This window comes from Fukomys damarensis, unplaced genomic scaffold, assembly GCF_012274545.1.
Source record: "Fukomys damarensis isolate Sample0158 unplaced genomic scaffold, DMR_v1.0_HiC HiC_scaffold_36, whole genome shotgun sequence".
NCBI lineage: Eukaryota > Metazoa > Chordata > Mammalia > Rodentia > Bathyergidae > Fukomys > Fukomys damarensis.
In genome coordinates, this window is record NW_022900948.1 from 38,873,238 (window position 1) to 38,889,068 (window position 15,831).

A 15,831-nucleotide genomic window follows, 5' to 3' on the forward strand; every position below is an offset into this window, starting at 1 on the left:
TATAGATATATAGATATATAGATATATAGATATATATATATAAATTGAATTTTGGGAAACTTTAATGGAGCTGCCAACTTTGGAAAAAGTCATCCCAATTTACTGTGTTGAGTTGGCATTGTACAGAAATGGACAACCATATTGGTCTAGAAATGTTATTTATTTTTTATTTTTTATTTTTTTTCCACGTGTACAGGGGTAACACATCGTACTAAGTATGTAAGGTCATATTTACGTGGGTTTGATTACAGAAACTAATAAAGTATTCTCTAAATAATGAAAAAAAGAATAAGATAAGACTATAAGAGCAAGAAGCAATTTAAATATGTTCAGGGACCATTTTCATCTCCAGAATTAAGGATTATTTTCATGTTACATCATTGCCTTTTCTCTTTTACTTTCCTGTTTAGTTTTATTTTAGGATTCCCTATTTTTAATGTTCATACAGAGATTTCTTTAACTGAAATACCGAATAGTTTCTTTGGTGTGAAAAACTATAATAGTACACAGGATCCTAATGAAATAATAATGTGAAATAGGAAGTAAAGGGCTAAAGGTGTAGGGAAAGTGGGAAGGGTGGGGGAAAGGTAGTAAGGGAGAGGAAAAAAAAATGAGAAACTGAAAAAATGAAAATAAAGTGTTTGTAAATGGGGAGGGGGGAAGGGAGGGCAGGGACAAGGGGGAAAAAATGAGAATCAAGACCTATTATGTAAAGGTACAGAATCCCAATGATGAATGTAACTGTATTGTATACCTAGATTGTACCAATAAACTCAATAAAAAGGAAAAAAAAGATGTTAAAAATGAACATCAAAGAAGATAAATAGTCTGTATTAGATATTTCAGCCAGTGGTCAGAGCTTAAAAACATCTTATTCTGATGTGACATAGATATTTTTAAATGAGGAAAAAATGAAAAAATATTTTGACAAAACTCATCTCAGAGTCAAGATCATGACCACAAACTCTTGATTAAAAAAAAAAAAGTCATCAGCTTATTACAACAGTCAACATTTGGAGACAACAGATTCTACTAAAAAGGGATGAAAGGGACAGGCACTGGATTGAAGATTTGCAAGTTTCCCTTTACATCAGCATCAGAATGACCAGGATTCTTCATGCTCTGATAGTCAAAAAGTCAAAAGGTCCAAAATGTTTCAAACAGTAGAAGAGATTCAATTCATCTCACTTTTACCTTTATTTTTATATTAAACAATATTAAGTCATATGGTATTACAGTGCTACTTATAAGACCAGTCTGCCTATTTTCTTTATGTGATTAATAATACACTATTTTATATATTTCCATTGGCTAAAAAAAATAACTTCACACTGAATGTGGTGGCACACACCTGTAATCACAGCATTCAGCAGGCTGAGTGAGTCCACGGCCAATCAGTCAATCAATCAATCAATTCACTAAAGTGGCAATCACTGAACTGCTTCTGGGAAAACACTGCTACTAGTAACAGAACCTCAAGTTTAGTATTTCTGGACATTAATACAGGTGTTTCAATTATGTCAGGAAGAAGCTTTTCTGATAAAAAGACATCATGACGTCTAATTAAACAACAGGACTGAGAAATTTTTCCCTTTTTTCCTACAGTGATCAGTAATCAGCTATAAAAAAGAGCATGGGAGGTTAGGGGGAGGGGTGTTGACAAAAAATGCCAAAAACAAAAAAAAATACATTTTTAAAATGTATTATTCAGGGCATGAGTGGTGGCCCACACCTGTGATCTCAGCACTCAGGAGGCTGTGAGGCAAGAGGATTGCTCCAAGTTCAAGGCCAGCCTAAACTCCATAGTGAGCTCAAGACCAGCCTGAACTACATACACAAGGAAAACCTGCCTCAAAAAACTTAAAAAAAAAAAATTATTCAGTAACCTGACATCCAGGTTATGAATTCCAGGCATGAAGGTACACCCAACGTTCTGCACTATGAATGCATTGGGAAGAAGCCCATCATGCCTATCTGTATTTATTTGGTCAGAGATCAGATCAATGACCAGAATCACATCAAACTGCATGAAATGTTGGCCAGTTTCTCTCAGTACCTACATGCACACTATCTGACCCAATTAACAAGAGCACTAACCTGCAGATGGGGCAGGAAAAATCCAAATAGGATTATGTTAAGTAGGAGTTCCATGTCTAGAATCTGGACACTTCTAAAGTAAAATAACTGAGCTAGGGCATCATAACAGGCTCCTTCACAGACTGGATGAACCTTATCTACTGAGTTCACACTGACAGAATTTTCCAGTTACCCTGAGGATATCATCACAGCCCCTTCTCTCTCAATTCCTTGAGGATTTCTGGAAAGAGGACATTATGTCCCAAGTCACTGTCCTAGCAAAATGTCGGGACACAGTAATGTGGACAGGTAAATGTAGCAATAAGGTAAAACCAGAAAGAGACTGTTCTCATGATTTATGCTAGTAATGTCACTGAATGTGACTTTTCTTCAGTGACAGTCAAGCATTGGAAAGATAATAGCCAAGCCAGGTATGGTGGTGCACGCCTGTAATCCCAGCACTTGGGAGGCTGAGGCAGGAGGATCACTGTGAGTTCATAGTGAGTTCCAGGTCAGTGCAAGCACATAGTGAGACCCCGTCTCAAAGGGGGGGGGGCAGGAATTTAGCTCAGTGGTTTGGTGGCCTGCCTTGCAAGCGCAAGGACCCGAGTTCAATTCCCCGGTACGAAGGAAGGACGGACGTACGGATGGACGGAAGGAAGGAAGGAAAGAAAGGTAATAGCCAAAGTTCTGCTTTGGATACGAGGATAAGATTAGCTGCCAGAGAAGGCAGGAAAATAAAGACTGTAGCATCATAATCCCAGTCGTGATCTCTGGACACACACCAGGGAACTTCTGCTAAGAGTTATCAGACGCTCACACAGGCACCAGTACACAAAGAGAGACTCACAGGGACTTCTCTCTGCACTCCTGAAACCATCCCAGTACTAAGGACAGATTTTTGTTTAAGTCTAAACCAGAAGAGTCTCTATTTTTCCTTATCCACTTGGTTTCAAATTGCATTAGAAATATAATAAAAAGATGATTTATTACCCTCAACAGCAAATATACTACTGGTTTGAAATCACAAGCACCAAAAGAAGCTGAGACTTTGTGATGCTCAGAATGACTATATTAGCTAAAGCATTCATGCAAGCGATAGCCTCAGACAAAAGGGGACACTGTGCACTGGATATCAGACTTCAAGTCAGAGGAGCTGAGCAAATGTGACATTTCCCTCATTTATGAGACAGGGCAACATGTACCTCACAGGACTCTCGTGAGGGTTTCGGGTTTTTTTTTGTTTTGGTACCAGGGATCAAACTCGGGACCTTGTGCTTGTGAGGCAGGCATGTTGCCAATGAGCAAAGTCCCCAGCCCTAGTGAGGGGTTTTTAAGATAAGTGATATATGAGAGAAATGCTTATCACACAGTAGGTCATGAAATACCCTAACACAGATGGCTCTCCAATGCATATTTGCTTGCGCTGTGAAACACCCACAGTTAATACTTTCTTGCCCACTGGACAGTCCCATTTATCAGACAGTGTGCTGACTGTGTAAATTTACTTCACAGATTTATGTGCAGGATTTTTAAAGTCACCTCCTACATATTAGGCATCATACACAGGCACTAAGGATAAGGATAGGAAAAAATAAACCTGCCCTCAGATAATCACTAGCTATAAAATAAGCCAGCTCATTATCAGAAATGCAGAAAATACTATATGCTAATTCCAGCACTACACTTGAGTGAGTGGTTGAGCTTAACATTTCAGTTCAGGCAGGTCTCTATTGTGCACTGATTACTCTCACTGTTAACTCAAGGCAGTTTGACAAGGTGAAGTTTGCACTATACCTCTTCAATAAACTGAGTGGCTACCACTATTCACTGAACAAGTATTTTGCGCCAGTAATTATACAGTATAGGTCATATTACATAAATTCTTTCCTTTAAACTCCAAACAACTTTTCAAGATACTTAATAACTACACTTCAAAATGAAGCTTCCCCAAGGTCACAAAGCAATACTAAGGGAGTATTGCCATGCACCAAGGTCTATGCTTTTTCTCCTATATCTTTTTTAAAAAGAAAAATGAAATACTAATGGGGAAATGGTTACTCCACAGGGCCTTCAAGTAAGGAGGCAGAATATGAAAGGTGTCTGACAGCACAGGAAGAGCTTTACCTGTGAAAGGTAAACAATATAAACAATACCAAGGATATTCAGAGTGTACTATGGCAATTTAAAATATAAGTGGTGATTTAAAATAAGTAGTTAGGGCCGGGGATTTAGCTCAGTGGTTCCAGCACCTGCCTTGCAAGCACAAGGGCTCAAGTTTGATCCCCAGTACCAAAAAAATGACATAAAATAAGCAGTTAGATCCACTTCTAGGAGGATCAAGGAGATAAATTTGATGCTCTACCTTGCCTCAGTTCCCTGGTTCTGCTGGCTCTCAACTATACTTTTTTCCATTGTTTAGATTTTGTTTTGTTTCATTTTGTTGTTGCTGTTGAGACATGGTCCCACTTTGTAGCTCAGGCTGGTCTGGAACTGACTATGCAGCCCAGGCTGGCCTCAAGCTTGCAGCAATCCTCCTGCCTCAGTTTTCCAAATGCTGGGATTACAGTCATAAGCCACCAAGCCCACCCAGCTCTCCACTGTTTAGATTTTACAAAAATACGTGGCAAATTAAAAGGGAATGAAATGCATGAGGTAGGTATTATTATAAATTGTTTGGGGATGGGTCAAGGAAGTCAAGATACAATGTCTCCAAGAAAAAAGTTACAATGGGTATTTTTAAAACTTTGAAAAAGAAAAGTGAGTAGAAATTAAAAAGAGGGGTCCAACTTTCAGTCCTAGAACTTCACAGAATCTGAGTGAATCTTGTAGTATTTTTATCCCAAGCATGTGCAAAGAACTGCACTGCTAGATGAGGAGTATCTAGTGTGAGCAAATTGAATTAGCCCATATTTGAAATGCTCAGTTATGTGGGATTTCCACAGTTGCCCAGGCATACATGAAACTAGTATGACAAAGGCCAGGTTGGACAAAATCAGTAAATTATAAAAAATCAAGTGAGTCAACAGGGCTGGGACATTCAGGATAATGCAAAGCAAATCTTTCTGCCATCAAAGAGGGTAGAAAGTAATACATGTAAAACATTAGTTTCAAACTGATTCCTTCATCTTATCTAACACATCAGCTCATAAATGTCTGGCTTCTTAGTAACTCAAATATCTTAAGCAGACACTACAACTTTCCTACTTTATTTCAAATCTCATGTTATGATAAACAGTGTGCCAGCAAAAGGATATAATACACTAAGAATCCATTTTCAGCTTCCATGAACAGAAGTTAAGGTTTTAAGGAAACAGGCTAAGCTCAAAGGTATTAGTAAAAGCTATGGCAAGATCTCACGTAAGTACACAAAACTATTGGGAAAAGGAAGCCTGATATGCTCTTGACTTCAAAGAAGTGATGGAAAGGAGGCCAACAGGTTCAAGCAAACACACAATTAACCTAAGCTTTGGCAACTTAAGTCTTTTTCTCATCTCCTTATACTCAAGTAATTTTTAATAATACCTATAATTACAACTCTACTTTTAAAATGGTTGGTTTTGTACTACAGGGTCAAACAGAATACAGCTTACCAGAATTAACATTTATCTTGATACATCAGAAATCAAAGTTCTGCTGTCAAAAAAAATTAAGCCGTTTAAGATTGATTCTTGAGAGGTGCCACAGATGCTCTATATAGGTGAAGTACTACAGGCATAAACTCAATTATAGGCTGGATGAACTTTGATTAAAATATGACACATAAATTTATTAGTGGGTATAGTATAACTGATTTTACATACCAAAAAATGCTGTTTAAAATATTTCTATAACTTTAGTTGAAGCGTCCTAAATAATGTCTACCAAAAATTTAACAATTTAACTTCCTTTATATACCTTTTTCCACCCTTATCACTTGAAATAAACTTGAAATAAATTATGAAACTGACCAGTATTTCTTACCATATTGGTGCAATGGGACTTTTGAAATTTAAGAGGTGAAAAACAACACAGAGAATCCCCAGTTGGTCAAAAGTATGACATAAGGAAAACATAACATGGCAAAATTTCCTCAGACAGGACTGAGGAGCAGAAACAAGCTAATTTGACAGGATAAAAACATTAGAAAAAGAAGCCCACCACACCTCTACCATTACTTCTCAAAACTACCAATAATAGACTTCCCATTCTATGTCGGTGAGGTTAACACTACCATGTAACGACCATTTTCAGAAAAAAGTTAATTTAAAACTCAATTCCCACATGCATCATACTCAAAATGTTAAGAAAGTCACAAACCCCAAAAAATTTACTAAAAACTTCACTGAAAAAAAATTAATCCAATTCACAATCCTTATATTATAAAGCAAATTACACACATGCAGCAAAGCAAAACATAAGTTTTAAAAGATTATATAGTTATTAAAAGTCAAAAGCAATATGCAAGCGAGTGATTTGAAAACAATTCTGCTTTGACCCACAAGTAATCCTGAGATCTAATTATTCAGCTAAAATATTTAGAATAAGTTGCTTGATAGATACCAAAGCAATACTAGACAAAGCAAAACCGAACAATAAGTTGGCACTTAAGCGGTCTTATATTGCACAACACAAACCAAATTTATATACATATATATTTATCTATGTAAGTGTACCTCCATCCTTCTTCTCCAATTCGTCCCTAATTAGAGGGGAAGTAAGTATCACCTTCAAAGTTAGTGTGGGCTCTTTTGTATTCCGAATTACAATAGATGCCTCATCTACACATTGTTCCACTTGGTATTTCTCTTCTGTGAGTTTCTGAAAGTCACCAAGATTTTAAAAATATGCAATTAGATTGAAAAAATCTCAAAAAGTAAATGCATTCACCAAATTTTCAAATGTTGTTAACTACTGGAATTACTATGCCAAAAAAGGAAACAAAATCCATAACTAGTTCTTTACAAATAACTTCTCTCCCCTCCCAGCTTACTAGCAAATCTTTATCTATCAAAAAACCATCACAATGTCAATCGTCCATACAATTATGAATATTCAAAAACATTCTAATATCTAAAAATAAAATGTTAACACCATCAACTGTCATCATGTGATTAAAGGGTAAATTATTACTCTTGAAATTATTTCAGAGAACTACTGTAAAATAATAAAGAAATAATTGGGAATTCCTAAAGAGGACCTCCTATTTGCCAAGGACTTGTGAATATAAGATTACGTAGCTTTCTACACCAAATTGAGCAAAAATGAAAAGGGATCTCTGCACAGTTACTAGCAAAAGAAATGGGTATAAACAAGTTATACACTTCTTTTATGACAAGTCTTGTGAAAACTTACATTGCTTCTTTTAACATACAATTATAAACACAAATATAGAGATCTTTTATCACACATTAAAGATATAATGTAATAGTCACACAAGGCCTTTAAGTATTGGAATTTAGTATTTATTACCTAATATAAAAGAGCCACATTGAATGGAAACACTAAGTCTTTACTCATTACTCTGTATTAAAAGAACTCATATTTACACAAAACCAGCATTTTACCATTAAACATTTCCCAAAAAGTGGGAAAAGAGAAAACTCATTATCCTAATTTTGAATAGAGGAAGCCAAAGGGAAAGGTCACACAGTGAATGGAAACACCAGAACCAAAATATAATGCAACAGCAGAAAATCACCCACACTCATTTTCACTGGAAAATAAGTCAAACAATTTTCCAGGTATGCATGTATCACAGTAAGATATAGTTAAAGTAATGAATACAGAGTAAGTTTTAGACTAAGTGTGAGTGATTTATGATTGAAGTCATCCTTTGCCTCCTTTGCTTCAAAGAAGTTCATCATCCTAGAGTCATGGAGGGAAAAGATGTGTTTCAGCTTCAATTAATTAAAACACTCAGAATGTTATGGAAAGAATCGGTAAGTGACACAGAGAAGAACAGAATGGAAGTAAAATAAAAAATTTATTTCACTGACCAGGGTCAATCACACCTAAAAGCAGTTCCAGGATCGACCATCCACTAGGTTACAACTCCTTTTTTTATAGGGTTTTACAGCTTTGATCTCATTCAGGTGGTTACATTTCTCATGATCCACATTGCTGATATACAAATCATGGTCACAAGACAGTTAAATTTCAACCTAGATGTAATGCTCCTTTGTTGTTAGGGGAGTTTACCTTTAAGATTCTGTAGCTATCAGCCCAGATGTTAGCACTTCTGTGTTGTTAGGGGAGTTTACCTTTAAGATTTGTCTAGCTATCTACTCTAGCCCAGGGGAAAGGGGCATTCCTGGTCAGGAAAGCAAAGTTAACAATGGTTCTTTTCATCTTGACCTTTACAATCACGTGGTTTACAAAACTTTGGAGGGGGGTGGGGGTGGGGGGTCTTGATTTGCCTATTATCTCAGGATGAGACCAGATTTCTCATTCAGTGGTTAATGCCTCCAGTGTCTGTTAATTCTAAACTAAACAAAGCAAACTGCTATTAGGGACAGCAGAAGTCATTCTACATTGTGACATTTTGTAGGTTCTTGCTATTACAAAAGCTTTCTCTATGAAGATAACTGGATATTTTGCTTATGAGAAATGTTCAGGAAAAAGATTTTTAAACCCTAAGAAAATAAGACCATTATCAGAAATTGTTGTTCCATACAAACACTAAGAAAACAGAGTGGAGGGGTGTTATGGCTTGTGTCTAGATGTTCCCCCAAGCCTCATGTGGTCAACTGGTGGAGCTTCTCAGAGGTGACTGGATCTACAGTGTGATGCTGGGATTAAAGAAGTGATGCTAAAATTGATTCTCTGGTGTGGTGTTAGGATTGAAGGTGCCTCACCCTGGGTGTGAGTGCTACCCACCGAGGGCAGGTACCCTGATGGAATATAAGGGACAGAAAGAGGGCTATTGTCACTGCTTGCCACTTGCTGCTTTCCCACTACTTTGTTGCTTTGCTGCCTTCTGCCCACCATGAACTGTTTTCCTCTGTGATGCCCCTCTGCCATGCCACCTTGCCTTGGAGCCAGCCAATTATGGACTGAAAACCTCTACAGTGAATTGAAACACATTTTTCCTTTAGCTTTGGGTGTCAGGTACTTTGTCTCAGCAATAAGAAAAGTAACTAAATCAAGGGAAATATGTGAAAGTCACACTTAAAATGATTTCCTAAAATATTAGTAATAATAATGGGTGCTTCTGTGTACATCTGAAGGTATTTGTGTTATATGTATACATGCACATAACTGAATCTAAGATGGGTGGGCAATTAACATCCCCATTTTTCAGGGAAATGTACAATGGTAACTCAGTTCACAAATGTTTCTTTCACAAAACTTTACTGCATCCCATGTCATTCACTCCTCAGAGGAGTCACAGGCTCTCAAAAATATAAATGAAAGAGAACAGGAAGGAGGGAAGTGGGAGGGTAGGAGAATAGAAGCAAGTGGCAAAATTTGTTTGCAAACTTGCATCAGGTAACAGCCATTTTTTTTTTTTTTAACACAAACACAAGTGTGGCCATCTTTTCCAGAATAATGGAATGAATTAAGTTCATGAACCTAGGTACCACTGTATCTTTACAAAAAATGTGGACTATATTACTGGAGAACTCTGGTTCTTTAGCCTGAAAGGCCTCTCCTCCCTCTAATTTGAAATAGCCTGCACAATCTACTCTCTCTTTAGGGATTATCCCTTGAACACTTGATAGGCAACACAAATATTTTAATACTTTTCTAGAAATAAAGACCCTCACTAAGGTAAGGAACAATGTAGAGTTCACACAGTTGTAATCTACACAAAAAAAGATCTACCAGTACAAACCAAAGGCTGGCCCAATCTGTAAAATCTTCAAAGCTGGAGAGGGCCAGGGATTAAACTCAGTGGTTCTGCCACCTGCCTTGCAAGCACAAGGACCAGAGTTCAATCCCCAGTACCAAAACAAAACAAAAGCTGGAGAAATGTGATACACATTCCGAATTAATAACTGATTTATTATAGCAGTGATTCTCAACACTTTTTTCCATTCAGACACAACTGAGGATGAGAAATATGATCCCTCCTAAGAAACAGGACTCACTAAAGGGAATACAAAAGGGTTACACAGTTGAAAAAGCCTCTACTATACTATTCTGACCTTTGGATTATTACTTTGTCATAATTATAATGTTCAGTAAAAAAATCTTTAAAAAAATTTTTTTAATGTTCACTATGGTAAAAACAAAAATACAAATTAAATTGTAAAACGATACAAAAAACAATGGAAGAGCTGAGCATGGTGGCCCACACCTGTAATCCCAGCACTCGGGAGGCTGAGGCAGGAGGATCGCTGTGAGTTCAAGATCAGCCTGGGCTACATAGTGAGTTCCAGGTCAGTCTCAACTACATAGTGAGACCCTGTCTCAAAAAAAAGGAAGAGAAATTTTACTAATATTATACCAAAAACATGTAGTCAGAAATCACTTTTGTTGAGCCTCTCATTTCATAAAACTTTATTGCATTCCATGTCATTCACTCCTCAGGGGAGTCACAGGCTCTCAAAAAGATGAATGAAAAAGGACAGGAAGGAGGGATGTGGGAGAGTAGGAGAATAGAAACACCATGAAAGATCAGAAAATATTACTCCATCAAAAAATGTCTCAAAAATTAATGCAGGAGAATGTGCCAACAATACAAATTTGAGTGTTGATACAAATTTGAATAGTATATATAAACTGGGTGTGATATAATTCCAACAGCTGGAGGATGAGGCAAGAGGACTGCAAATTTAAAACCAGCCACAGCAACTTAGCAAGACCCTGTCTCAAAATTTTAAAAAGGGCTAGTTACAGCTCAGTGTGAAAGTCCCAGATTCAATCCCCAGTACCACAGAGGAGGGAGGGGGATAGATTAAAAATAGCAGACAATTTTAAATTCCCATTGGCGAATATAAAAGAAAATGATCTAGTAACCAATATCACAAAAATAAATTTGCTGCTCATATTATTTGAAGGAAAAAAAAAGAGACCCCCTTTTAGAGGTAAAAGAAACAGGATATTGAACAACTCAAAGTTTGGGTATCTATTTCTGTGACACAGATATGAAAGACAAACCAAAATGAAATCATCTAACAGTTGTAATATAATTAGACTGCCTATAACACACATCTGAACCTGAATGATGATCACAGCTTTCTGATCAGCGTTGCAATACTGCCACTTAGGGAAAACTGGCAAGACAGATCTTCGGGTGACCAGAGCTCCATACTTCTTGCCTTCAGCCCTGGGGAGTACCAGGGAGCACACCAACATTAAAATATTCTAAATGCACCCAATGTGAAGAAGGTTTGGAAACAAGGACTAGTGACTTTCCATTAACCGAACAGATGGGTGAATATACATAGCTTTAACTTTAACTTAACATCAACTTTAAGTTACCAGCTATAAAAATCTCTTAGTTGTCTAGGCTCTTTTCAATCTTTCAATTCTCTGCATTTCACCAGCCCTTCCAAGAGTTTTATAATGGTGAGAGTCCTAGTCTGGAAAAAAATGTACACTCTCAGCGAGACATACCTGAGGTTTAAGACTGTGTCTTAACAGCCATCTTCATTTGGTAAATATATCCTATGTATTCACCACCAGAAATGTGCTTTAAATGTGACAGATTAGTCATTGACCCAAAGAAGTGACATTCCTTTTGTTTGTACCTACCTTATTACCAATTCTTGCTATTAAATTCATCAAGATCACTGCCTATTTTTATCTTGTTATAAATTCTCCTAGACGCCCAGTTAAACTGTACTTACCTGAATCTGAATAGGAAGATTATCTTTGACTGTATTTAACAAGGTCTCTGTGGGTTTATCTTTGCACATTAAAACCAGTTCCAAGTCCATATCATCCTTAATCAGCAAGCCTTTTGCGACCAGGCCAATCCTCATTACACCACACAATGTCCGACCACCTTGGTCCCTAAAAATAAAAGTCTGTATAATTACTTCCACAACCTACCACCCAATCTATAACTTGCAATCATCTCTTGACTTCTGGATATCCACATGAGCTGATAATGAAATAGGTAAACCTAGACATCAAAAAATCTATGGACTAAGTCTCAGGTATAACATTCATAAAGTTCCTATCTCCCTCAAAGTTCCTATCATAAAGGAGCTCATTTCAGACTAGGTTTTTCAATTCTTTACTGTACCTATACTGTTTAGGAAACTAAAAAATACTGTATGTATCCCCTTCAACATTTTTTCAAATCATTCTTTTTAAACTTTCTTCTGTTATATCTTGGTAATTAAAGAATTTATGAGAAGCATAGACACCATAGTATAATGAAAAAGAGTATGAGGATAGAAATTTAAGCCACATGAATTCTACCCCTTTATGTGCCTGCTGCTCACTATCCACAGTCATAACATGGCTATTGGCTGGACGAGCTAAGGTCCCTCCTAGCTTTATCGCTGTAGGAATCTATGAAACTTTATGGGGAAAACTGAAATGCGTAAAAAATGTGATAAAATCAAACAGCTGAAGAAATAAAAAATATACCAAAGATAACCAGTCAACATCTGCATTCCAAACCCAAGAGGAGCTAAAAGAGCAAACACGTAACCTCACAACATGAATGGTACAAAAGAAACACATTTACCTATCTTTGGTGTAACTCTAAAAGCTTCTTATTAATTTCTCTTAATCACAAGTGCAAATATTAATTAAGTTTAGTAGTCATTAGCAAGCATTTGAGTATTGAAAACATTTTAAAAGGAGATCTAGTTTCTTCTTCTGCTCCTGAGGTTTACATTGTGGTTAAATAACTACAGCACTAACAGATTAGGTATCCTGCTTAAAGGGGAAGAGAAAGTAACATCTAAGAACAAACTGCACACCACATAATCTCACACACAGGCTGCACTTGGAAGATAAAGAATGCAAAGCTCAGCAAAGTTAGCTGCTCAAGTTCACAGAGTAAAATGGCCAAGCCAGGATTTAAACCCATGTCGGTTTGACCATGACATCAGGTTTTCTACATGTTATGGTTCCTTCCAAGTTGGGAACGAGAGAGGTTAAAATTAGAGAGGTCAAGCAAGGCAACCTGAGAGTTTGACTTCAGTGGAGTCTTGATTTAGCTAGGTAGAAAAAAGATCTTTTCGGCAGGAAGCAAAGAATCAGCAGCTGGGCACATCAGTGGAGTTGAGAATCAAACAGAGAAAGAAAAGAAACAAACTGTGGCAGTGGAAACTAGACAGGAAATTATAAATGTCCTGGCCACTGATTCAGTGTCAGGCACACCTTAGAGATTCAATTAGCATTAAGTCAATGAAAAACTATAAAGGTGGTGTGAGTACAGAAAAAAAGAAGTGTTTTAACACAAGTGACCCAAGTGTAGCCAACTATTTGCTGTAGTCAGGCATCGTTGATTTTTCATTCCTCTGTTATCTCTGTCCTCTCATGTGTCTGAATCTAATAATACTTCCTAAATTTCTCCTCCATAATCACACTCAAATTATTGCCTTCAAACTAGTTTGTTCAAGTTCTTATCACCTCTCAAGAGGACTGTCTCAATAAGCCCCTCTTCACTGGCCTTTTAGACTAACCTCTGCTTTCTTCACCCTACTGTATAGAGTATACTACAACGGGAATCTTCCCAAGACCCTGTGTGGATGGCACTCTACCTATTATTTCCTTGGCATCCCACTGAACATTTGAACACTTAGCATTTTGGGAGATGAATCAGAAGGCAAAATGACTTCCTGGTTTAAATACTGGTGCTGTCACCTACTGTGTGATACTGACCAAATTAAGAATACTTGACTTCTTTGAGTCTGCTTCTTTATCTGTAAAAGAATGATCTTTTTCTTACAGAATGGTTCTGAGAATATAATGTAAGTAATGAACTTGCCAAGCCCAACATATATTAATAACTCAACAAATAATCTCTTTTTTTTAATTCCCTATACTTTTCTTACATCTAAATCTCTGCTGAACTTTTTTCCCTTCCACTGAGTCCCAAAACTCTACCCATTCTCTGACCCTATATCAAATACTCTCTCCTTCAATAAAGCTTTCTGATTCCTGGAACCAGCACAGCCTCTCTCACTGCTCTGTGCATTCACAATTTATTCAAAGGAAACTAAAGCATAGATGCTAAGACAAATGGATCCAGATTCAGACAGGATTGAACTTCATGAATCCTAGGTCCACCACACATACTCACTCAGTGATTTTCCGCAAGTTAAAATTTGTGAATGACTCTGACTTAGTTTTTTTCATAATCAAGTATGCAGATATAGAAATTTCGTTAAGTAAGACAGGGTAGAGAAAGAGAAATAATAATAGAGACCAGTAATTCCATTATAAGATATTGTGAAAAACAACTGGGTACAAATAATACCTGACAAATAATAGCTATCATTAGTTAGCCATTTTTGAGTTCTAAATCATAATTATGGCATGCATACTTGGTCTTATCATACCCATAGAAGACAGCATGATTGAGCAGAGAAATTAAGTCCTAACCTAATTCAAACAGTTCTGAACTTTAATAGTAAATATGAATATGGCAATTATAGTAAAGCAAGCAACTCAATAGGATGAACTACTTAAAATTAATAGAGTACTAATATTCCTAATAACAGAAACTGTAGGAAACTGTGTCACTGATTTGACTTCTCAGTCATTTTTTAAAAACGTAAAATAAGATAAAATAGGAGACATTAAATAAGATTAAAATAAGAGAACACAGACAACTGCTGTTAAACAGTGCTTGGCACTCACTAGGAGGTGCTTAATAAAGCTACGCTTATCCTCACCCATTGTGTGTTTAGCACATACCAGAAGCAGGATTTAAAAGTCTGTAGCAGAAATATAACTCTACTTTTTTTTTTTTTTTGATACAGGGTCTTGCTATATGGTTCAGATTGGCCTTGAACTCACTATATAACCTAGGCTAGCCTTGAACTCACAGAGATCCTCCTGCCTCACTTGTAATCCTCCCAAGTGCTGGGATCACAGACATACACCACCATGCCCAGCTGGTTCTTGGTTTCTATGCAGTCTTTCCATTTGTGGAATGGTCCCAAGTTGAGCACTTATCTGTAATTCTTCACACGTGGTGGAACTCAACAAGTACAGAATGATTATTCTCTCATTTTGTATAAAAAAGAGGCAGACATGTCTTTCAAGAACAGAACTATAGCCAAGTATGGTGGCACACACTTGTAATCCCAGCACTCTGGAGCCTGAGACAGGAAGATCACTGTGAATTTGTGGCCAGCCTGGGCTACATAGTTAAGACCCTGTCTCAAAAAAGAAGAAATAGTCACTTCAACCAATTAAGCAGAAGTCTACATGACACTGTCCAAATGTATGCCAGCCTGAAAAGGGAAAAATAAAATTGAAGCATTAGAAGGTATATTTAAAATTCCTGAACGTCACAAAAACATATACTTAAAAATGATATAAAGAAGCTACAGGCATGGTGGCACACACCTGTAATCCCAGAACTCTGAGAGAAATGAAGCATGATTACAAATTCCAGCCCAGCCTGGGCAATTTAGCAAGATCTTGTCTCAAAATACAAAATAACTGGGGATAGCCAGGCGTGGTGGTACACGCCTGTAGTTCCAGCACTCAGGAGGCTGAGGCAGGAGGATCACTGAGTTTGAGATCAGCCTGGGCTACCAAGTGAGTTCCAAGTCAGTCTCAACTGCACAGTGAGACCCTGTATCAAAAAAAAAAAAAAAAAAAAAAAAAAAAAAAAAAAAAAACAGCGAAAAA

General features: G+C 37.0%; 1 protein-coding gene across 6 annotated transcripts in view; it reads right to left on the bottom strand.

Annotated features, from left to right (window-relative positions):
• Strbp (spermatid perinuclear RNA binding protein) overlaps window positions 1–15,831 on the bottom strand; it is a 98,456-nt gene that overhangs the window by 54,308 nt on the left and 28,317 nt on the right. For all 6 annotated transcript variants that reach the window (XR_002025023.2, XM_033759059.1, XM_019205948.2 and 3 more), the window contains exons 4-5: window positions 11,853–12,018; window positions 6,732–6,876 (exon numbers count right to left, since the gene is read on the bottom strand). Coding sequence is in view for 5 of the 6 variants with exons in the window: in XM_033759059.1 (XP_033614950.1) it covers window positions 6,732–6,876; window positions 11,853–12,018 (311 nt within the window). In the remaining variant the exon portion in view is untranslated. The remainder of the gene's footprint in view (window positions 1–6,731; window positions 6,877–11,852; window positions 12,019–15,831) is intronic.